At 48.0% G+C, this 22,708-nt stretch overlaps 2 protein-coding genes across 2 annotated transcripts in view; both read left to right on the top strand.

The window, feature by feature from the left end:
- Nucleotides 1–5,338, top strand: part of pgap1 (post-GPI attachment to proteins inositol deacylase 1) — a 17,547-nt gene extending 12,209 nt beyond the window's left edge. Inside the window, exons 24-27 of the mRNA XM_036541084.1 lie at nucleotides 30–80; nucleotides 289–503; nucleotides 590–694; nucleotides 1,119–5,338. Coding sequence (XP_036396977.1) covers nucleotides 30–80; nucleotides 289–503; nucleotides 590–694; nucleotides 1,119–1,257 — 510 coding nt within the window. The 3' untranslated portion in view covers nucleotides 1,258–5,338. The remainder of the gene's footprint in view (nucleotides 1–29; nucleotides 81–288; nucleotides 504–589; nucleotides 695–1,118) is intronic.
- Nucleotides 5,339–6,303: 965 nt separating this feature from the next.
- On the top strand, nucleotides 6,304–18,812 carry gtf3c3 (general transcription factor IIIC, polypeptide 3). The gene is made up of 18 exons (XM_036540910.1): nucleotides 6,304–6,709; nucleotides 6,969–7,059; nucleotides 7,167–7,381; nucleotides 7,983–8,106; nucleotides 8,675–8,866; nucleotides 9,508–9,673; nucleotides 9,887–10,034; nucleotides 10,674–10,812; nucleotides 11,642–11,742; nucleotides 12,214–12,385; nucleotides 12,972–13,174; nucleotides 13,727–13,828; nucleotides 14,205–14,340; nucleotides 14,676–14,901; nucleotides 16,501–16,691; nucleotides 17,188–17,312; nucleotides 17,925–18,077; nucleotides 18,586–18,812. The coding sequence occupies exons 1-18, from the start codon at nucleotides 6,608–6,610 to the stop codon at nucleotides 18,706–18,708; spliced, it is 2,709 nt and encodes a 902-aa protein (XP_036396803.1). The 5' UTR covers nucleotides 6,304–6,607; the 3' UTR covers nucleotides 18,709–18,812.
- The last annotated feature ends 3,896 nt before the right edge of the window (nucleotides 18,813–22,708 follow it).

Genomic DNA, 22,708 nt, shown 5'->3' with positions numbered 1-22,708 from the left:
GTTACTGTGTGTGCATTCCCGCTGGACAGGTGGTCAGGCTGCAGATGACGAAGCGGACTCTGAAGCACGTTCTGAACCTGGTGAGTCACAATCGCACCAGCAGCGTCACCATGGCACCGCCACACAGCGAACAGCAGGGCTTTATCGCGCTGCAGCTTCCTGTGTTTGCTTAAAGAGCCAGTACTCCCAGGGAGTCACGTAGACACTGATTAGCCATGCACTGAATGAGTGATTATAGCTGTTTCAGCTGGGGTGTCATGCTATTCTGTTTCATGTCTGTCCCCCCAGGCACCCCAGCAGCAGACAAAAGAGACAGAGAAAGTCAAGGGGAATGCTGTGGGACAGACCCATGCTAAGGAATGTAACGGCACCCCCCTGCTGTCAGAATTAGCACTGCAGGAGGTGACAGATGACCTGCAGCTGCACCTGAGTGTGGCAGCCCTCCTGACCCTGCCACTAATGCTGAGTGCCCCCTCTCTGATCCACTGGGCCTGCAGCCTGAGGTACTCACACACACACACACACACACACATATGCGCACACACACGCGCACACACTCAAACATACTCTGTGTCACTGTTCTCTGCAGGTACACTGTGCGGTTGGATCCTGACCCCTCCTGGCCGTTTGCTCTTCCTCTCCTCACCTCCACTCTTCTGCTAATCAACTGCAACACACTAACGCTGCACCGGAGGTACCCCACCGGCCACCCTGGCCACCCCTCTCTCTCTCATTCTCACTGTGTGTGTCTCTCTGTCTTTCATTGTTACTGTTCTTTATACCTCCGCTGTCTCTGTCTCATTCTTTCTTTGTTTCTGTGACAGTCGGTGTATTCTTGTTCCTCAGGTGAACACTCTATGGACAATTCAAACTAAAGACATTAATTTTAGAGATTTTTCACATATTTCAGTTTATCAGTTAGACATTTTAGGCCAGTCACAGAACCTTGTGATTTCAAGAGTCGTTTTGTCAATATACTGTAAAAGGTGAAGATTAATGATTAATTCCAGCTTCCTGGAATGTCTTAATTGTTAACGTTAAGAGACATATTCTGTGTAATCATTATTCTTTAAATGTATGTATGACGCCCTGTGTGTATGTACGTGCATGTGTTGCAGTAAACTCCTGGCCCTAAGCTCCAACCTCCTCCCGCCCTTGTGCATCGCCATGGTGACCTTCTCACTGCAGCACCTCTACCGTGTGACACACTTCCTGTGTGTGCCGCTGGCCCTGCTGGCGCTGGCCTCTCGCCTGTGAGCCGGCCGCACGCTGCCCGCAGCCCTCACCACAGACGGGCCCTGCCCTCTGAAAAACACCTCCAGAGATGGGCTCTCCACTACACAGGGTAACCGGGCCCTCACGCTTCTCTGCAGTGCCTGAGGGGGGCGACGTTGAACTCTGTGGATTCACCCATGCCCCCCTCCACCTCATGAGGTCACCTGCAGGGTTTCCCAACAGGGTATTATTATTATAATTATCTTTATTGGTTATTAATTTATCTCTTCCTGTATGTTATTATTGGTATTGGTATGTGTTGGTATTGTGTTCTTACCCCGGTGGATAAGAGAAGCTTGAAAAGTTCTCGGTCAGTCTGTCTCCCTCACTACTACCCGGCACTGCCGTCATCACCACCACCTCGTTGCTGTCACCTCGGTGGCCAACACTCTTAGCCTTAAGGTCTCCCACTCCCCCTTGGAGCACAAGGTGGCAACGGTCAAAACCTCGGCCGACCTGTGCTCCTGCTTCTTCATAGCCCCAGGGGCTACAGCCAAAACGGGAACGAGGAAACGAAATCCTGTCTGACACCTGTGCTTCACCCAGCTGTTCACCTGCACACCCTGAAACAAGCACAGATGCCACAAACTCTCCATGCCAGATCGCTGCGCTGCTAGCCTGCTCGCCCGCTCGCCCAGTGGTGTGTTGAATGTGTGGACGGTGTTTGGTGTCTTATGAGCCCTGCCTTTTTAAGCTCGGGGGAAGGGGTGTCGGCCTCCCTGACCAGGATGGGTGCATGCTTGGGCACACTGCTGGGAGACAAAAACATTTTTTCGAACAGACTTCCTGCTTGTCACGCCTGCTCCACCTCCAGCACCTCCTCAGCATTGACCGCCTTGCTCCCTCCCTACACCCCCTCTCCGTTGACAGCGAGCGTAACTGACAGTTCCTCTGCGGGCTGCGCAGCGGCAGAAGGTGTATGTGAAACAACTGCGTAGTTCTGTTTTAGAGACACCAAAGGCCAGCGCTGGGCAGTCCCTGGAGCCTTTTCTTAAAACCAGCACACTGTCAAGGACAGGGCCTCAGTTCTGTGATGTCGCCAGGAGTGGCTGTTTTGAACTAAATCTGGAAGCCCTCAAGCCATCGTCCCAAAAGAAGCATACACAAGTGCTTTGCTTTATCAGGCAGATGGTAAAAGTGTTGTAAAAGCCACACACTAACATGAGAGGGTAGGTCCTAATAATTTGTCAACACATGTTGAAGACCAGGATCTGATGAATAGCACACGGTTAGGTTAAAATGCCGGGAGTTTGATTGATCACCTTTGAGTCCCTGATTGAGAGCTACTTCTCTGTGTGTGGGCTGTTTCTTTTTCTGCACTTCACAGTCTACCCTGAATAATAAGAAGCAAAAGTAGGGCAACAGCTGGTCCCTTCCCCTTAGTCCTCAGTATTTTGTGTGTGTGTGTGTGTGTGTGTGTGTGTGTGTGTGTGTGTGTGTGTATTTGTGAGAGAGTGTGAGTCACTCACATCAGCAGCTGACTCCTGAGACCTGCCTGCTGCTTCAAACACTACTGGCCACTAGGGGGCAGAAGACTACACTGATTCCTTACAGTGCCCTTTCCCCCCAGCTCCCTGATTTCAGAGGTAACAGCACCTCATGTTTCTAACTGTCTATCTGTCATGTAATGGTGTGTTAATGGGTGTTAGTTAGATTGCCAGCATTACTTGTCTCCACATACTCTGCATCAAAGCTGTGTTTTTGTGCTGTGATATGAGAAGAACTGTGTTTCACAGTCACTTTTTAGGCCTTTAACCAGATCTCATCATCTGTAGAATTGTCTTAAGCTGTTGTAGTTGGACCGCAAAAACGCGGTCGCACTCATGGCGAATGTCACTCACTGCCCTCCTCTAACCGTGTTTGTACCGTAATGACCGCTCTTCTCCACCGACCGCACCTCACTCCTGGCTGTCCCCCTGCACCTGTGAACCTGGAGGAGGGGGCGGGGTGTGGTCGTCTCACCTGGAGTGGGCCGTTGGATGTAGACACTGTCTTACTGTCTGTACTAACCCAGTGGAGTGTGAGGGGAGGACAGCCAAGCAGTCGCAGGGAGAACCCACAGCCCTCCAGCCTGACGCCTAGCCAATGGGAACAGCGCAAAATTTCTGTGAAAAAAGTCCACACATCTGTGCAGCTGGACGCAGTCCTTTGTTCAGCAGCTGTCAGTTCCCAGTACATATGCGCAGCCTGGCAGAACTCCACTGTGATTCTAAACCAGACTGGACTGAGGCTGCTCAACAGCGCCCCTCTTTCCTCCACTCTGTTCTCCCTCATGAACTAAACAGCTGGTGCCTTCCTGCAGAAATGCCCTCCCCCAAATCCATTTCTACCACCTCATGCCTGCTGGTACAGGTCCCCAATGCTCGGACAGGGCTTTCACACTTAGGCTCCTGTTTAAAAGAGGGGACTGAAATAGACGCCTGTCTTTCTGTATCGGTCTCCACTCCGGCTTCAACCGTTCAGTATGCTGCTCTGTATCAGTAGCTCTGTATCCTAGCTGTTCCTAGCTGTAGATGTCTACATGAATGTCTTTACTCTCTCTGGTAGTATCGGTAATATCTCCGACCCCCTCCTCTCTTGGCATTTCTGCTCCTCGTAGACGTCCTTGGCCGCTGGGACGAGAAAACACATCCACACCTCCGACACTTGTCTGTGTCACCCGCACTGTGATTGTACCTGCACCTGTGCGTGCGTGTGTGTGCATGCGTGCGTGTGTGTGAGAGCACATGTATATGGGTGTATGCGTCTGCGTATGGTGCAGTTTCTGTGCTTAGACTTGTACAGACCCTGCCTCTGACCAAACATTAATTGTGAACAAATTTGTATAGGCTGAACTTTGTCTTAATTAAAATAAAAATACAAGAAAGTTTTAACAACATAGTGAATCATACAGATGTATTTATATTGATATGATTGTGATTTATATTGGTATTTGACGTGACTGTGCTGTGATTTAGAAGAGTGTTTACCAGCTGCGATCAAACGCTGTCGATATTTCTGTGAACCAGGTGCTGTGGCACTGGCTACGTGTGTTTTCGTGGACTAGTTACTGCGTAGAGCCCAGTGAACTGGACCCCAGTAAACTTCACGTCTGTTCCGTCTGCACCCTGAACTCTGAACTGACAGTGGAATCAACATCAAGGAAATGGGCATCAGCTTTTTCAGATAAAATACAGCCCCCTCTGTAGGTTCCACCTTGTGAATAGGTTTCTTCCATGTGCTGGCAGCCTTCATTGATGTAGTAATGCATTAGAGAAATGCTCATTGACCGTGTTGGGATAACAACATGTGCTCCATGAATGCCTTTTTTCTTTTTTCAGTGATGTCTGTAGTGAAGCACATGTGGCCATTAGCCTAGCCAGGGGATAATTTTATCTCAGCCTATAATGGGACCAGAAGTGTTTTTTGTTTTTTGTGTCTGTGTGTGTGTGTGTGTGTGTGTGTGTGTGTGTGTGTGTGTGTATCCTTGGCTTCTGATTGGATCTCATGAGTGTGGTCCAGTTATGGTTCCATAAGAATCCCCCCCACCCTCCCGGTATTGCTCCTGTGGTTAAAAGTAATATATTGCCTAAGACTTAGTTGCAATGCAGTAAAAGTTTTTTCCTTTTGTTTTAACCTGAGAATCTGCCTAACGGTAACTCACAATGGCCTTCCAGTCTTCCTGCATCCCCCATTATTGAGGTTTCTTGTTTATTTGCTTTGGTGTGTGGAGATGGTCAGAGTGTTGCGCTGTCTCTCAGCACATGGACTACAGCGGAGCAAGATATGTTTTCTGCTGGTCGTTGGCCAGTTCTCACAAACCTAGCCATGTTGCAGGCACAGAGCTGAAAGACACCCTTGGTTATGGTGGAACTGTGGAAGTCTTCATTTTTCTTGGTATCTGTGCTTATGGTCACATGACAATAGACCCATGTGCTCAGTTCTCAGGTGTAAGCATTGTTACTAAAGAAGGTGTTGTCTGATATTTTTTTTATTTCACATTTTTAAAAAAAAAAATATATTGTTTCATTTGAATATTGTGCAATTTGTGCGCACTATTGTCGTTCCAATGAAAGTAAAAATAAATGAGGGTAATGATGTGTCTGCCTGTGTATTTCATTTGTGAAGCTCAAAACCAGTCGGCAGTAAGCAACAGTCAGATGACCATACACAAGCTGTGCACACCCTCATTCAAAAAACACTACTGACCACATAAAGAGGTAACTCAACTTATACCAATGTGAGCAATCTGAAGGTTTGTACTATATATGGAGGTTTTGGAGGCATAGAATAAAAAGGATAAAGCCACTGTGCTGGCTGTGTGCAGCCACCATTTGAGGAAGAGGGAAATCGAGTTACAAGGAGGTTATTACAGTCTTTAGGCTTAAATCCCACTAAGAACCTTCATGACCAATTGGAATCCAAAACACCAGTGCAGTACCCTGGGGGCCTACTGGAAGCTGTGGTAAATGTTGGTAAATGCTCTATGGAATGCTGCACTGCAGGAATTTGGCTCCAGATTTTATTCAACAGCATGGCAGAGAGGACTGAATTCATTATTATACCCAAGCCACGATGTAGATGGCATGAAATTAGTGACTTTTGTAAGCATGGTATAAGTTTTCGATAATAAATTACCTTCCTGTGATTAATTATTTTGACTGCTACTGTAATACAGGTACACTAAGAGAGTTATGTACATATTAATTTCATAATTTGTCTAAGTCAACACATTCTATACACACAATTTATCTACATCAGTTACTGCTTCAAGAAAATTTCTAAATTTCTTTTTAAGACTTGTTAATCAAGGCTAAATTGAACCACAAACGAGTAAAGAAATCGTCAAAAATAAATGCAAAAGTTTTCTTTAAGTATCGCAATCAAATTCATTGTGAATTGTAACCTTATACCAAAGATTGGTTTCTTGTGCAAATAATCGGTTACGTATGAAGGCCTATGACAATGCGAAAGCGGAACTAAATTACACTGAGGTACGACTAAACATGTTGTAGGGGGAAGGTATTATTGTGGGGACTTGAAATTTGAATATGTCGCTCTCGATTTCTCACTCAAATCATCCACATGCCAAACAGTAAGCATAGTTGACATGATCTAGGGTAGCTAGCTGGGAATGAGTTCAGTTTAAACGATGCGGTTTAATTATTCTGCATGAAACATAACATTTTTTTCTAGCTTGCTAGAGCTGTAGCTACATAATGCTAGCTGAACCTACGGGCTGAAATGCAGAGCAACTTGCAAGTAGCTAGCTCCATAAGCTAATCAGTTAGCCAGCTGCCCAGATATAGCTAGGTAACTCTAGCAGTTGCAGGTTCGTTCACTGTCACTGTCCATGATGTCGGGGTTTAGCCCTGAACTCATAGACTATTTGGAAGGAAAAATTTCATTTGAAGAATTTGAAAAACAAAGAGAGGAGCGCAAATCCAAAGAAAAGGTGAGATCTGCAACTGGATCTTTGACTAGTACTAACTTGTTTCAACCTTGTTGGCCCGAGATATGAAGATGTCCACCTGCTAGCGTTTTGTTTTATAGATAATCGGTTATTTATGATATTATGCATGTAGATCTAGCCGAGTAAGCAATGCCGCCGGGAAATTTCGTAGTTGTAGATGATGTTATTTGTTCCAACTGTGTTTCTCGTAGAAGTTTCAAATAAGAAGTCAAACCCTGAATTTTGTTTTTCTTTCTGACAGTACGGCTCAGATGATGACGATCCGATTCCGCCTGACGATTCTGTCCCCAGCACGTCCCGCCCCAGCCGGACAACCCGAAAAATCAAGGCAGGTGTGTCCGCATACCTCGGGGACAGTTGCCTGAACGTTATTGCGGGACCGAGTCGTGTGCTACCTGAACAGAAGAGTGTAGTGCACTGAGATTGTCTCTGTTTTCAGAGGGCGTGGAAGATGGGGTGAGTCCCAGCGTGCAGAAGGCCTTTGCCTCAATGCTGGGAGAGGGGGGTGAAGACCAGCTGGAGGACGACGATGGGGACTTGGAGGGAGGCGGCGAGGCGGAGGACGAGGATGAGGACCAGATCGAGGCCCCCTCCGCAGGGGACGTGTTCGCCCTGGAGATGGAGCTCAATCGCGAGAACAAGAAGATGATGAGGGTGAGACGTGTGCGCACACTTGTCTCCAAAAACATTGTGGGTCAGCATTTTGCCTCCGCCACCTTGTTAGGTTTGAAATGTGACAGCCATTTTGGGGACATTTTGGGGTGTATGAGGCTTTCACCGAAGTTAGCACTTAAGGAAAGATGTTGCATTGGGTAATGTATGTGTATACACTTTGTCTCAAAGAGATAGACAGTGACCAGAAGAGCATTGTGTGTAATATAGGCTTTGTGCTAAGCCAGTGTTGTCTCATCTTAAACCTACTTGCAGAAAATACTGTCCATCTTAGACTGAAGTGTGTGTGGTGGGTTCTGAAAATCATCTGTCTTTATTGTCATATTCAGAAAGAGCATATGCATTTAGTGGGGCAATTCACAGTTTTATACATCTCTTTGTTGTACCCTATTTTGAACTAATTGTACTCTATTTTGTCGCAGTCTTTATTTTTGTAATGTACTGCCACTCTTGAGGCCTGTTGGCACCAAAAGAAAGCATAGATTCCATTATACTGATAGAGCGCTCTCCATTCTGTGAGTGTTGTTTGATGGGCACCCATATCTGTCAGTTACTGAGTCACATTTTTTCCTCTGTTGTCCAGGAGAGGCGACACCGTAGCAAGCTGCCCCGTGCCCTGCGGGGCCTCATGGGCGAAGCCAACATACGCTACGCCCGGGGCGAGAAGGAGGATGCCATCATGATGTGCATGGAGATCATTAGGCAGGGTGAGTGCCTGCAGCAGAACCCGCTGATCCTGGGTCAGGGTCAGAATTGAACTCTGGATGGTTTGGGTCAGGATTCTGGGTGGGTGCACTGATCTTGGATCTGCTGCCAAAAGCAGAGGGTACCCAGAGCCTGTGTGACAGGTAGGGTTGGAAAGCTCTCAAATTCAATCAGTCAGACTTCTCTTGACAGTGGAGTTGTCACAGAACATGCAGCATAGAGGCAGCACAGGTTAGACAAGAATATAACAAGAAGTGGATGGAAAAAGGAGAGGAGTTAATCATGGGGCAAAACAAGGTAAATATGCCCTTGCAAAATGCAGTTAGTGAAACAGAGGAGCGGTCAGCATAAATGCTGCTATCATTGCAGACTTCTGGATATCGCTTATGTGGTGTAATTTAATTTAGCACAGTGTGTACATGGCAGTGTTTAGTTTGTTACAGAATGGGTACATACTGTGGAAATACCCCTTATTTGGTGAAAACTGAGAACAGATCAGACAGATTGAGGCAGTACCTGCCTGTATCCTGTACCAAACGTAGCCTCTCTCCCCCCCTCTCCTCTCCCCAGCCCCCCTGGCATATGAGCCTTTCTCCACTCTAGCCATGATCTACGAGGACCAGGGGGACATGGAGAAGTCCCTGCAGTTCGGCCTGATCGCCGCCCACCTCAACCCCAGCGACTGCGAGGAGTGGGTGAAGCTGGCCGACATGTCCATGGAGCAGGACAACATCAAGCAGGCCATCATCTGCTACTCCAAAGGTGAGAGGTCATCAGCACGCGACCGTCTTTCTGACCAGAAGGGGCTGTGTCTTCCTTCAAAGTGAAACAGCCTGCTGCCCCGTCCGCATAAGATACATTCTCATAAGTTTGATATTGATAGCTTTGACAAAAGGGCAAAGGTCAACAATGTCACTTTGCAAGATCCTTTCAAAGACTGCTTGCTATGCAGGTGTACATTTACATTTACATTTATTCATTTGGCAGGTGTAGATACATGGCTTGACTGAGGTGCTTTTGGTTGTCAATCTGTGGTTGTTAACTACTTTGTATGTTTGAGTTTGTGTTTTCTACAGTACGTGAAAGTTAAATTATCTCCATTCCTTCTCTCCTTTGCTATTTTCCTATTCACTCCATCTCACTCTCTTTCCCTCTCAATTTTTTCTATCTTGTTCTGTCTTCTCTCCCTCACTATCATTTCTTGTCCTTTGTCTCTCACCTCTTTCTTTCTCATTCCCTTTCTCAACTCTTTTAATTGCCTCACCCATCTCTCTTTTGTTCCCTCTCCTTTCTCTTCCATGTTTTGTTCCTCCTCTCTCTCTTCTCTTTTCTGTTCCCTCTGTCCCATCTCTCTCATTCTCTCTCTCCTGTTCCCTCTCTCTCTCCCTGTCCCCTCTCTGCAGCCATTAAGTATGACCCCAGTAATGTGCGCTACCTGTGGGAGCGCTCGGCTCTGTACGAGCAGGTGGGGGAGCACAAGCAGGCCATGGACGGGTACCGCCGCATCCTCAACCTGCTGCCCCCTGCTGACGGAGAGCACTTCATGCAGCTGTCACGTGACATGGCCAAGTCAGTGTGCCCCTCTGCACAGTGCGCATACACACACACTGCAGTTTGCCCCCCCCCCCCCCCCCCCCCCCCCCCCCCCCACACACACACACACACACACACACACACACACACATACAATGACAGAGAGCCTTTGTGGACACCACAACCACACACACACACACACACACACACACACAGTCTGAGCCGGCCCTGTGTGTCCGTATCCCTCAGGAGCTATTATGAGACGAGTGACCTTGCCTCAGCCATCGGGGTGATGGAGGAAGCCCTGGCACGGTACCCTGAGCTTGTCTCGCACGAATGTGTCAACATGGCTGCCGAGCTGTACATCGCCAACCACCAACACGGCAAGGCCCTGCAGGTCAGGGAGGGCACTGCGTGTGTTTAAGAGCAGGATAGGCCTTGTGTGTGTGCATGCATATTTAGGGGGAAGTGTGGATGAGCTAGTGTGTGGGTGTTTGTGTGTGAGTGGTGGGGGGAATTAAGGTGTATTCAAAGAAAGGCTTGTGTGTGTGAGCGTGAGCTCTGTTTGTGTGCCTGTGTCTGTGTGTGTTTGAGAGTAATGGTGTGTGTGCTTGTGTACACAGGGAGAGAAGGGAAGGGGTGTGGAAGTATACCTGTTTGAAAACATGTATGTAACGGAACCAGTTTTGTTGTCTGCTTGTGCGTGTGTGTGCGCGCATGTGTGTGTGTGTGTGTGCGCGCGTGTGTGTGTGTGCGCGCGTGTGTGTGTGTGCGCGCGTGTGTGTGCGCGCGTGTGTGTGTGCGCGCGTGTGTGTGTGTGCGCGCGTGTGCGTGTGTGTGCGCGCGTGTGCGTGTGTGCGCGCGTGTGTGTGTGTGCGCGTGTGTGTGTGCGCACGTGTGTGTGTGCGCACGTGTGTGTGTGCGCGCGCGTGTGTGTAAGAGATGGAGAGGGAGACAGACACACACAGGGAGCTGTACAGCGGTGACAGCACCTCCTGTCTGACAGTGAGTGACAGAGGCCGCTCGGTGTCCCCAGGCACTGGTGCAGTTCTGCGGGATCGTCCTGGAGAGAGAGGGCTCAGCCCAGGAGCCAGCGGGGGCGTGTCAGGAGGGGGACGTAGAGATGGAGCAGGAGAAACCGCTGGAGGCCGACACAAAGGAGGAGAAGACAGAGGGTGCGGGTGGATGATCTCTATTCATATCATGTAGAGCAGAGACCTACTGGGTCCTGAGATTCCTGTGAAAAATAAATGTTATACACTCTGTCACAGATTCACTCTAATCCAGCTAAACATTGCACCATGTGTTGTACGTACATGCAGTCATCCTTGACAAAATGATATATATTTATTTAATATGGGGGTGAATGTTAGGCTACATTGTTATAAAGTGTATCAATTCATTAAATCTTTTGTGGGCTCTGAAGGTTTTGCGGGGCCAAAATTTAGCAGGCACTTACATCCATGGCAACTGTCAGAGCTTGATATTAGTATATCAGGCTTCCACATATCCCATATCCTATGAGGAGCAGCTGGCTGGTTCTTATCCTGTGATTGGGCTGTGGTTCAGAAAGGTCATCCTCTCAGGGATAAACAACACTCTGAGGCTGCACCACTGTCAAAAAGTGTAAAAGTGCTAAACTGAAAAAGGCTGTTGCCTCCAGGGTGAGATGTTAGTGTCCTACACTCCCTGTCTATCTGCTGGGCAGGCTGCTGGCACTGTACTTTTGATCAATATGTTTCATCTAAAATGCTTCAGTAAGTACCCACCTGTGTAAATGGATGCACAGTAAAATGTGAGCAGTATAAGTCACTCTGCTGTCCGCTAAGCTAATGCGAAATGTAATGGAAGCAAAAAGTCGATAGCTATTTGGAAATCAGCTTGAGGTTAAGTGTTTAGCTAGACAGGCCATTTGCCTTTAGGGGTGTGATTTGTAGGTGCTTTGTACGTCCAGCCAAAAGCTTTGCGTGGGTGTGTCTGACCCTGCTGTATCTCTTCCTGTAGGTGAGGTGCTAGCGGTGCACGTTCCTGATCACATTCCAGTGGACATCAGGGTGAAGCTCATGGTCTGCCTGATTCATCAGCACATATACAAGCCCCTGGATGTGAGTGAGGACATACTGCCTTATACTCTGTCTGTGTCTCACTGTGAATCAGAGGCTCCCAGTCTGTGTCTCTCTGTCTCAGTCACCTAGACTCCCAGTCTCTGATCATCACTGTCTCTCTTGTAGACTGTGTGGCATAGTCTAAATCTGGTGCACTGACAGATATAGGATACCAAGCCAGTACACTGTTAAACACCATCATTCCTGTGTGAACTGAGCCCCACTCCAAAGAACACCGATTTCCCCTCTGGGCAACACTGACCTCCCCCTCTGAGTAATACTGACTCTCTCTCTGGGGTAACACTGACTCTCTCTCTGGGGTAACACTGACTCTCTCTTTGAGTAACACTGACTCCCCCTCTGGGTGATACTAACTCTGTGGGTTGCACTGACACTTTCTCTCAGCAGCGCTGATTCCCCCTCGGGGTGACGCTGACTCCCACTGACGCTGCCTCCCTCTCCCTGTTGTAGCCCATGCTGACAGCGCTGATGGAGCAGAGCCCGGAGGAGCTGGGTGATCTGTACCTGGACGTGGCCGAGGCCTTCCTGGACGAGGGGGAGTACAGCTCCGCATTGCCCCTGCTGTCTGCGCTCGTCTGCTCTGAGAGATATAACCTGGCCGTGGTGTGGCTTCGACATGCAGGTGTGCAACACACTGCTCTGCTGAACATACACACCTGAACACACACACATCTGCACGCGCTCACACCTGAACACACATCTGTGTACACACACTTTAACACACTGCTGTATTGAACACAGATGTAACTGAACTCTCCTTAGCAAACAGAATGCTTCACAGTTACTTGCATATACACATGGACAATCATTATGGAACTTACACTCGCACACACACCTCAGCATACTGTCCTGTGTTTTATGGAACTGTCCCATGCTATGAGCTGACCCTGTGTGCATTTGTGCGTGCGTGTGTGTGTGTGCGTGTGTGTGTGGTTTTGTCTGTGTGTGTGTGTGTGCGCGTGTGCGTGTGTGTGTGCGTGTGTGTGCACGTGCGCGTGTGTGTGGGTGTGTGTGTGTGTTTGCGCGTGTGTGTGTGGTTTTGTCTGTGGTTTTGTCTGTGTGTGTGCGCGTGCGCGTGTGTGTGTGGTTTTGTGTGTGTGTGTGTGTGTGTGTGTGTGTGTGTGTGCGCGTGTGTGTGTGGTTTTGTCTGTGTGTGTGCGCGTGCGCGTGCGTGTGCGTGCGTGCGTGTGTGTGTGTGCTCTCTGCAGAGTGTCTGAAGGCTCTGGGCCATATGGAGGTGGCAGTGAAGAGCTACAGTAAGGTGGTGGAGATGGCGCCGCTGCACCTGGAGGCCCGCCTGTCCCTCTCCACCCTGCAGCAGCAGCTGGGCCACCCCGACGAGGCGCTGCGCGCACTCCACTCCATGCACGACCCCGACACCCTGGCGCAGGACTCCGCCGCCGCCCAGCAGGTACCACCAGGGGGCGCTGCCTCTCTGCAGGGGGGTCAGGGATGGCATGCGTGTCAGCACTCTGCTCACTGTCGTGGAGTGGTCAAGGAGCTGAACTCCTAGCAAGTTTCAGGTTTATAGAATACCTTATTTGAGGAGATACAGTAAATATAGATTATGTGTTGCTTGTGTATTTCAGCAGATGTCCTTCTCCAAGGGTCAGTTAAATGGCTCACATGTTAATAAAGTAATGTAGATTGGATGTTTGTGTTGTGTATGTGGGCTCTGAGTCTTTGCTACAGGGAGGATGTGTGTGTCATATGTATTCCTTTTGAGTCTTTTCTGTAGGACAGATGTGTGTCATGTATATGGGGTCCGAGTCTCTCCTGAAGGACAAATGTGTGTGTCATGTGTATGGAGCTTTGAGTCATTGCTGTAGGACAGATGAGTGTGTATATGGGGTTTGAGCTTTTGCTGTAGGACAGATGTGTGTGTGTGTATGGGGTTTGAGCCTTTGCTGTAGGACAGATGTGTGTGTGTATATGGGTTTTGAGTCTCTCCTCTGTTCTCCAGGAGCTGAAGCTGCTGCTGCACCGCTCCACTCTCTTGCGCTCTCAGGGCCGCATGGAGGACTACATGGACTCCCTGCTCACCATGCTAGCCATGCTGCTGAAGGTCAGAGCCCCTGCAGCCCTCACCCCACTCCTCTCCTTACCAGGGCTGTGCCTAGCCAGGGCTTGTAGCCCATAGGTTATAGGTTCGATTCTCAGGCGGGACGCAGCGGTTGCACCTTTGTAACCCAAGTAAATATCCACCTGTGTGAAAACTGTAAGCTGTGTGGGTTGCTACAGATAAGCGCATTTGCTAATGTAATATAATGATATGTGTCACAATATGGTATGTAAGATGGTTCAATTCGCATCATGATGCAGGTACTGAGGCTCTTTTAAAAAGTATAAAATACAAATTGCACTAGCTTAGCTTGACAGGTAGCATGCAGTACTACCACAGGTTCCTCTTGCTGTGTCTCACTCCTCTCTCCTGGGCCCAGGTGGCAATGAATCGGGCGCAGGTGTGTCTGATATCCAGCTCCCGCTCTGGGGAGAGACACCTGTACCTCATCAAGGTGTCCCGCGACAAAGTGTCCGATATCGATGACCAGGAGGCCGCTTACCTGGATGTCATAGGTAATGTCACAGAGGGGCAGCAGTGTGGTGTAGTGATGAGCAAAATAACCAGAAGTCTTCAGGTTCCAATCCAGCTGGAGCGTTACTGTCATACCATTGAGTTTGTGTTTATCTTGTTTCACATCTATAGCCACAGTAGATATCTCTCAGGCTGGGGCAGACAGAGGTGCTTTCACTGGACCGCTCCCTGCATTCCTTGGCCCCTCCCCATCTTGCATGGCCCCTGTTCCCCCATTCACACTTGACGATTCCCTCTCTCATTTGGCCCCTCCCTTCACGCTCGGCTCCTCCTCTTTATGCCTGACCCACCCCCTTTAATCTGGCCCCTCCCCCAGGGAAGACGAGCGTGCTGTCTCGGGATGACTGGTGGCAGCTGCTGCTGCGCTGTGTGAACGTGCTGGGCGAGCTGCGGCGTTTTGAGGAGGCGGAGCTCCTGGTGGACTCCTCCCTGGAGTATTACTCCTTCTACGACGACCGTGTCAAGAGGAAGGAACTGGAGTACTTTGGCCTGTCGGCTGCAGTCCTGGACCGCAACTACAGAAAGGCCTACAACTACATCAGGTGTGAAACGTGTGCGCCTCTGTATATCTTTATATATATTACAGTGGTGGTTACAGCTGTGTATGTAGTGCTGGGTGCGTGTTGCGGTGGGTGTTACAGTAGTAGTTACAGCTGTGTATGTAGTGCTGGGTGTGTGTTGCGGTGGGTGTTACAGTAGTAGTTACAGCTGTGTATGTAGTGCTGGGTGTGTGTTGCGGTGGGTGTTACAGTGGTGGTTACAGCTGTGTTTGTAGTGCTGGGTGTGTGTTGCGGTGGGTGTTACAGTGGTGGTTACAGCTGTGTTTGTAGTGCTGGGTGTGTGTTGCGGTGGGTGTTACAGTGGTGGTTACAGCTGTGTATGTAGTGCTGGGTGCGTGTTGCGGTGGGTGTTACAGTGGTGGTTACAGCTGTGTTTGTAGTGCTGGGTGTGTGTTGCGGTGGGTGTTACAGTAGTAGTTACAGCTGTGTATGTAGTGCTGGGTGTATGTTGCGGTTGGTGTTACAGTGGTGGTTACAGCTGTGTATGTAGTGCTGGGTGCGTGTTGCGGTGGGTGTTACAGTGGTGGTTACAGCTGTGTTTGTAGTGCTGGGTGTGTGTTGTGGTGGGTGTTACAGTGGTGGTTACAGCTGTGTTTGTAGTGCTGGGTGTGTGTTACGGTGGGTGTTACAGTAGTAGTTACAGCTGTGTATGTAGTGCTGGGTGTGTGTTGCGGTGGGTGTTACAGTGGTGGTTACAGCTGTGTTTGTAGTGCTGGGTGTGTGTTGCGGTGGGTGTTACAGTAGTAGTTACAGCTGTGTATGTAGTGCTGGGTGTATGTTGCGGTTGGTGTTACAGTGGTGGTTACAGCTGTGTATGTAGTGCTGGGTGCGTGTTGCGGTGGGTGTTACAGTGGTGGTTACAGCTGTGTTTGTAGTGCTGGGTGTGTGTTGTGGTGGGTGTTACAGTGGTGGTTACAGCTGTGTTTGTAGTGCTGGGTGTGTGTTGCGGTGGGTGTTACAGTAGTAGTTACAGCTGTGTATGTAGTGCTGGGTGTGTGTTGCGGTGGGTGTTACAGTGGTGGTTACAGCTGTGTTTGTAGTGCTGGGTGTGTGTTGCGGTGGGTGTTACAGTGGTGGTTACAGCTGTGTTTGTAGTGCTGGGTGTGTGTTGCGGTGGGTGTTACAGTAGTAGTTACAGCTGTGTATGTAGTGCTGGGTGTGTGTTGCGGTGGGTGTTACAGTAGTAGTTACAGCTGTGTATGTAGTGCTGGGTGTGTGTTGCGGTGGGTGTTACAGTGGTGGTTACAGCTGTGTGTGTAGTGCTGGGTGTGTGTTGCGGTGGGTGTTACAGTAGTAGTTACAGCTGTGTATGTAGTGCTGGGTGTGTGTTGCGGTGGGTGTTACAGTAGTAGTTACAGCTGTGTATGTAGTGTTGGGTGTGTGTTGCGGTGGGTGTTACAGTGGTGGTTACAGCTGTGTATGTAGTGTTGGGTGTGTGTTGCGGTGGGTGTTACAGTGGTGGTTACAGCTGTGTATGTAGTGTTGGGTGTGTGTTGCGGTGGGTGTTACAGTGGTATGTGCAGCGGCGCGTGTCCCTGCTCTGTGTGTTGACGGCAGCGTTTGTGTGTGTGCGCTCGGCAGGCTGATGCTGATGGATAACGTGGATCGGCCGCAGCTGTGGAACATCTTTAACCAGGTGACCATGCACTCGCAGGACGTGCGGCACCACCGCTTCTGCCTGCGCCTCATGCTGAAGAACCCGGACAGCCACGCCCTCTGCGTGCTCAACGGCCACAACGGCTTCGTCTCCGGAAGCTTCAAGCACGCGCTCGGTACGGCAAGCATGTCCCCATACTCCAGCTCTCCCTCTGTACACCCAACACACCCTCTGTACACCTAACACACCCTCTAGACACCTAACACACCCTCTAGACACCTAACACACCCTCTATACACCTAACACACCCTCTGTACACCCAACACACCCTCTAGACACCTAACACACCCTCTAGACACCTAACAAGCCCTCTATACACCCAACACACCCTCTATACACCTAACACACCCTCTATACACCTAACACACCCTCTATACACCTAACAAGCCCTCTATACACCCAACACACCCTCTATACACCTAACAAGCCCTCTATACACCCAACACACCCTCTATACACCCAACACACACTCTATACACCCAACACACACTCTGTAAACCCAACATGACTTTTGTACACCCACCTCTGCCCAGCATGCTCGTTGTGCGCTGTGTACGCTTCAGTACACTGTCTCTCTAACTCTGCCTCACTGACTCTCCCTCTCTCTGCAGGGCAGTACATGCAGGCGTTCCGGGCCAAGCCTAACGAGCCCCTCTATAACCTGTGTGTGGGGCTCACCTTCTTCCACATGGCCTCGCAGAAGTTTGTGCTGAAGCGCCACCCGCTTCTGCTGCAGGTGGGTGTGCCCAGTGCTGGTCTTCCTCTTCCCTTTAACTCTCCACCCAGTGAAGGCTGATCCAGCACTGACACACTGAAAACGTAGCCACCATAAACATTTGTAACAGAAGAGCAGAGAGGTGAAGGGAGATACTTTAGGAATAGTCCTGTTTCCAACTCATTCAGCCCAAATATTGCTGTTCGCAGAGGTGTCCGATGCTCCTGGCCTGGGACATAAACCTTGTTGTCAAATATAGTCGTGGCACTAATGACAGGGAGTTGGTTATCAGGGGTTCAGTTCTGCCTCTATCTTTAAATCATTCTATCCAAATTCGCAGTGCATTTCTGAATGAAGAGTCTGGTTCCCTCTTCCTCTCCTCTCTTCCTCTCTCTTTCTCTGTTTTACTGTATACCGCATTCTGGATGTGGTGGCGTCTGAGTACAGCTGCATTTGGGCGTTGGACTCATTACATTACATTACGTTCATTTAGCAGATGCTCTTCTCTTGTGCTGGACGTTGCACTGGATAACAGAAGCATATCCATCCAAGCCAAAGGGTTGTTCATGATGTGCTCCACGTATGGGTGTTGAAGTTCGGTAAGCCCCCTTTTCCCTCCACTCTCCCCCTCAGGGTTTCTCCTTCCTCATGCGCTACGTGGAGCTGCGTGGGCACTGCCAGGAGAGCCTCTACAACACGGGCCGAGCTCTGCAGCAGCTGGGGCTGGGACACCTCGCCATCCACTACTACGAGAAGGCCCTGGACTGCCCCCCACCATCCCTGGAGGTACGGACCTTACATGGTGCTTTGGTCACATGTGTGCACATGCTTACCAGGTGCACACTTCGTACAAGATACATAAGAGTCCCCTCCCAAAAGTTCATTCACCATTTAAATTCCAGTTCTCCAGACTTCTTTATGCAGATAATCCAGTGGTTGAGCTCACACATGCTGCTGTAATGGACTGTTTTGATCTAGTGGACTGTTTTGGTCATGTAGCCTTCCTTTAAGTGTATCATTTCAGTGCATGATTTGGTGGTTTTTCTGTAAATGGTGTAATTATACTTTTTGTCCCAGTGAAATTTACACTTCATTTTCCGGTGTTTCCCCTGTCATGCTACAGTCACATACTTAGCACTGTGCAGTAATACCTAAACAAGCACATCCTAGCACACTGGCTAATACAGGAGTAGATTACTTTGTGTTTCTTGTTCAGTTTGATGCACTGGGTTCAGCCTATCCATGCTTTGCCTCTCCCTTTCTCCCCCTCCTGCCCCTTTTTGGTCACTTGCAGGGAATTGAGGATGACCAGGTAGACCTGCGTCGAGAGATCGCCTTCAACCTGTCACTCCTGTACCAGGCCAGCGGCAACAAGGAGATGGTCCGCCACCTGCTCTACACCTACTGTTCCATATGATTCATCTCAGCACCGGCTATACACCTACTGCTGCATCCGACTGAAAGGAAAGGAGCGGGGTAACGTTCCACCAGACAGCTCAGAGCAGCGCTGCTGGACTTCCACTGCAGCCGATATATGTGTGTGTATGTGATTATCCATTTAAAAATGTTTGACTTCTCTGATACATTGTATTTTTTTAATAAATGCCTTGAAAAGCAAAAAGGTGTGATTTGTGTTTTAACTAATTGATAGTACTTCATTAACCTTTCAGCTCCTGTGGCAGTACAGTGGTGCACTTTTGCGACACAAATATAGAAGCATTTAGTAATCAGATGCATTTTAGTATTTTGTTACGATTGCAGCATATGTAGCCAAGTTGCGAAATTTTGCCAACGCCATACGGGGGGCTGTGTATCATATCACGCTGTCAAAGGAGATATTCAACAGCTGCATCTAGCACAGTTACTCAAGCAATGACACGCACTGCGGATGTCACGGTGTTCAGCCGACAGACCACCACACGCAGAGCCCAGCGAGTTCCCACACGGCCTTGCAAAGGCCTGCCCTTTGTCATCCGCGGGTGCTGGTAAGCGCTTTTGTCACTTTTGTCACAGCCGATGTTCGTCAGGTCGCGCCGGTCCCAGACGCCGTAAGTTAAGTAGAGTCTTTGTGATGCCATATGCGAGATGGCTGCTCTCTCGGGTTCGTATGTTGGGAGTAATAACTCCTCGTCGTGACGGCGAGCTTCTCACCTTTAGCTGTAGAGTCAAGCGTACAGCAGACAGGGAGGGGGTGTTCCAGCATGGCATGATAGGATATCGGAGTTCAATAGTGAGGCTCCACATTGTACAGATTCTCTGTACGTTAGTTAAAGGTCAAAGGTACTGGAAAGAAGATTTGCCGATCAGTTGACAGCTTATTTTGCTTTCTGAATTTTCTTAGAGGATATGCATGAGTTGCATATTAATGGGTAGGTACAATCAGATTATAAGTGAAAGTATTAAAACGCAACACGGCATAAATTTGTTAGAATGTTTACTCTGGAAAATCTTTTTTTTTTTCCAAAAACGGGTACGGATATTTTCACGCACAATGAGTTTACATAAACCACATGCAATATATCAAAGTAACGACTTTCTTTGTCGGTAAACAAAAAACTACATTAATGCTCCCCTCATATCATGCAACCCCTTGCACGGAAATAAATTACTGCCCTTGCTCAAATTACCTGTTTGCTATTTATTTTCGGCAGTCGTGACATTCTGGTCTGAGTATGCAGGAAGTTTGCAGCGGTGTTTTGTACACATGTGATTAACCGTGCATAGCCAGCTGAGAGAGCACATGACGATTTCGACACTTGCCTTTATAATTACAGCATCAATGCAAAGGCGTCACCTTCAGCGGTGGCCGGTGGGTCGTGTGAATTGCTTTAAGAATTTCGTCGATCACTTGTGTACATCTGGTACAGGGGTAGGCTCTATGATAAATGTTGCATTTTGATGATTATTATCGGGATAGCTACATGGTTAAATTACTCAGCCCTCTAGCATCTGGAGGCACCCGTCTCCACTGGTCCCTTGTATTGCATGATATATACTGGTATTGAGTACTGTCTCACGGAAATTAATTGCTGGCTTTGAGATCCATTTTCCACATTGATTTCCATTCAGGCAAAGGCAGGTCTCCAGGTATGACAAATTTCTTCGTGCTCCTGTTGCTCGGGGTGCTGTTACGAAAATGAACACCGGAGGTCGCTAACATACAAACTTTACCCCAGATTGAAACATTACATTGGCTTTTGAAGCAGACAAACCCGTATTCGGAAGGCTACTCTCTCAGCCCAGGTACTTGAGCTCCAGCTACCTCATTAGGATTCTACCTCAAAGCCAGAATGGCCCCAGGCAACGTCCAATATGGCCACCAAATGTGTTTCACACAGGTCAATAACTTGTGCTTACTCATTCATTTCACATTTGGTCACATTTATCAGACATTGTAGATGTGTATAAACAGCTTATTGTAGATAGGTCCCAGACAGACTCAATATGGATTCAAAGTGATACTGATGCATAACGTCTGAGCATTGTCCAACCTAATCTAGCATATTTATTGCTCATGGTGCCACAGTGTCCAACAAATGCATTTAGTTTCCCCTGGTCACACAGCCCAGCTCAACATGGCCGCCAAGCATGTTTTTCCACACGTGTGGATAAGTCCCTCCCAGCATTCAGTCAGTCCTCTAACATTTGGCACACACATCAAGGCCTGTCTCTAGATGTGTGTAAACTTGTTGCTCCCATCCTTGGTCCATAGGTACGCACTGTGCGACTGTTGCCGTAATGCAGTTTCTGTGCACCTATCTTCACTAGTGTGATCCACTCTCTCTGTTTTCCACATTTCTCAACCACTGTCTCGGGAGTCACCACACTGTTGACTGCAGCTCAAAACCACCAGCCATTTAGCTTGTAAGCCTTGTGGTTGCCTCTAACCTCTACTTTATAATGTTGTTGTATTTAACACTATTTATAGTCATGGTTTAAGCAGTGGCAAAGGATTTTGTGTCTGCTTTTAGAAAATGTATGTTGCCTGCATACACATACACATACATACATACATGTACACACACTGTGCAAATCAACACAACTCAAACCTACAGGGTTATTACATCCAGCAGAAACTAAAGCTAACTTCAGTCTTTAATTCATTAATGAAAATTAAGAGCAATCTACATTGTGTGTGGCCATTTAATTAAAATATTCTTAAAAGCATTTCTCAGTTGGTAATGGCTGTATTCTTAGCTGTGAATAACGTTCTAAATTACAAACAAATAGTAAATAAACATGTAAATCATAGATCACTGTAGGTACTTCAAAGGTTTTGGCATCTGCAGGAAATTAATCTGTGGAGCTCCTAATGGAAGGGCAAAGATATGACGCCGAAAAAGATTAAACTCGATGATAACTCTCCCTTTGTATTGGGAATAATATCAGCATCTTTTCCATGGCCACCATCTAATATTAACCACTCTGAACTGCAACAGTCTACAGAGAGATGATTAACATTGTTAATTCGGCTAAGATCGTTATTATTTATAAGGTCATCAATTTTAAAGGGTTCATCTCAACAGAGCAGCTTTGATTGACATCTGAAAATGTCAAAGTAAGCGGGTTTCTTTTTGATGTGAGACGAGTTCTTTTAACAATCCTGTAAAATTATGATTATTTATGTTATAGCAACCTTAATGGAGTTACTAAGCAAGGCGACAGGAGGTGATTTGTCCATTTTGATGCTTCAAGTCCAGAACTTCCAGAACTTCATTTCCTAATTCATACACTATACCACCATTTTTATTGGTAAGTTTTGTATTCATGCTTTGTAAAATATTTGAAAAGAGGTGTTGGTTATTATATGCAGCTGTCAACGGCAAATCCAACTAAATACTACTCTTTAAAAAAAACATAGACTTAGATTTTATGTTTTTTTCCCCACATTTAAATTTGTGTTGTTAATATTGCATTAAGGGCTAAAGCTGTCAGGCTACATTTTATCGCGTGAATGGGAAGAGACTTGACCACGGCATCATCTCTCACGAGAATTAATCGAATCAATAAGCGATGTGCTTTGTGGGCTGCCGGACTAAAGTGCAACATGTATTTTTCTCGCAGTAAGGTAAATAAAAGGACCTTGTTTCCAGAGACTCTCCCTCCCTCCCCCTCCGAGGGCTTGGTCTATCCCCCTCTCACCGCCTCCCTAGTCGTTCACGCACAGTAGCACATCAACAACGCGAAAAAACTGATGCTTCGCGTACACTCAACGTTAGACAGCCACAGCAAACGGCCTTTTAATCCCGATGCTACAAGAGAACTTACATTTTACGACAACAGTGAACGGGATAGAAAAATAGGGATAGACACTTATTAAATACATTGGGTTTTCTTACTTAGCTCATTCATACACCCATTAGCGAAGGGATAGAGCACAGAATTTCGGGCCGCCACCGGGACAGATGAAAACCGAG

This window comes from Megalops cyprinoides, chromosome 11 (genome assembly GCF_013368585.1).
Source record: "Megalops cyprinoides isolate fMegCyp1 chromosome 11, fMegCyp1.pri, whole genome shotgun sequence".
NCBI lineage: Eukaryota > Metazoa > Chordata > Actinopteri > Elopiformes > Megalopidae > Megalops > Megalops cyprinoides.
This window is presented reverse-complemented; position numbering and strand designations above follow the sequence as displayed.

Excerpts from the sequence above, each read along its gene's own strand:
- gtf3c3 (XM_036540910.1), top strand. The coding sequence starts at position 6,608 with ATGATGTCGGGGTTTAGCCCTGAACTCATAGACTATTTGGAAGGAAAA. Across the intron at positions 10,035-10,673 it reads AACACGGCAAGGCCCTGCAG|GCACTGGTGCAGTTCTGCGG; the intron begins GTCAGGGAGGGC and ends CGGTGTCCCCAG. Across the intron at positions 13,175-13,726 it reads ACTCCGCCGCCGCCCAGCAG|GAGCTGAAGCTGCTGCTGCA; the intron begins GTACCACCAGGG and ends TCTGTTCTCCAG.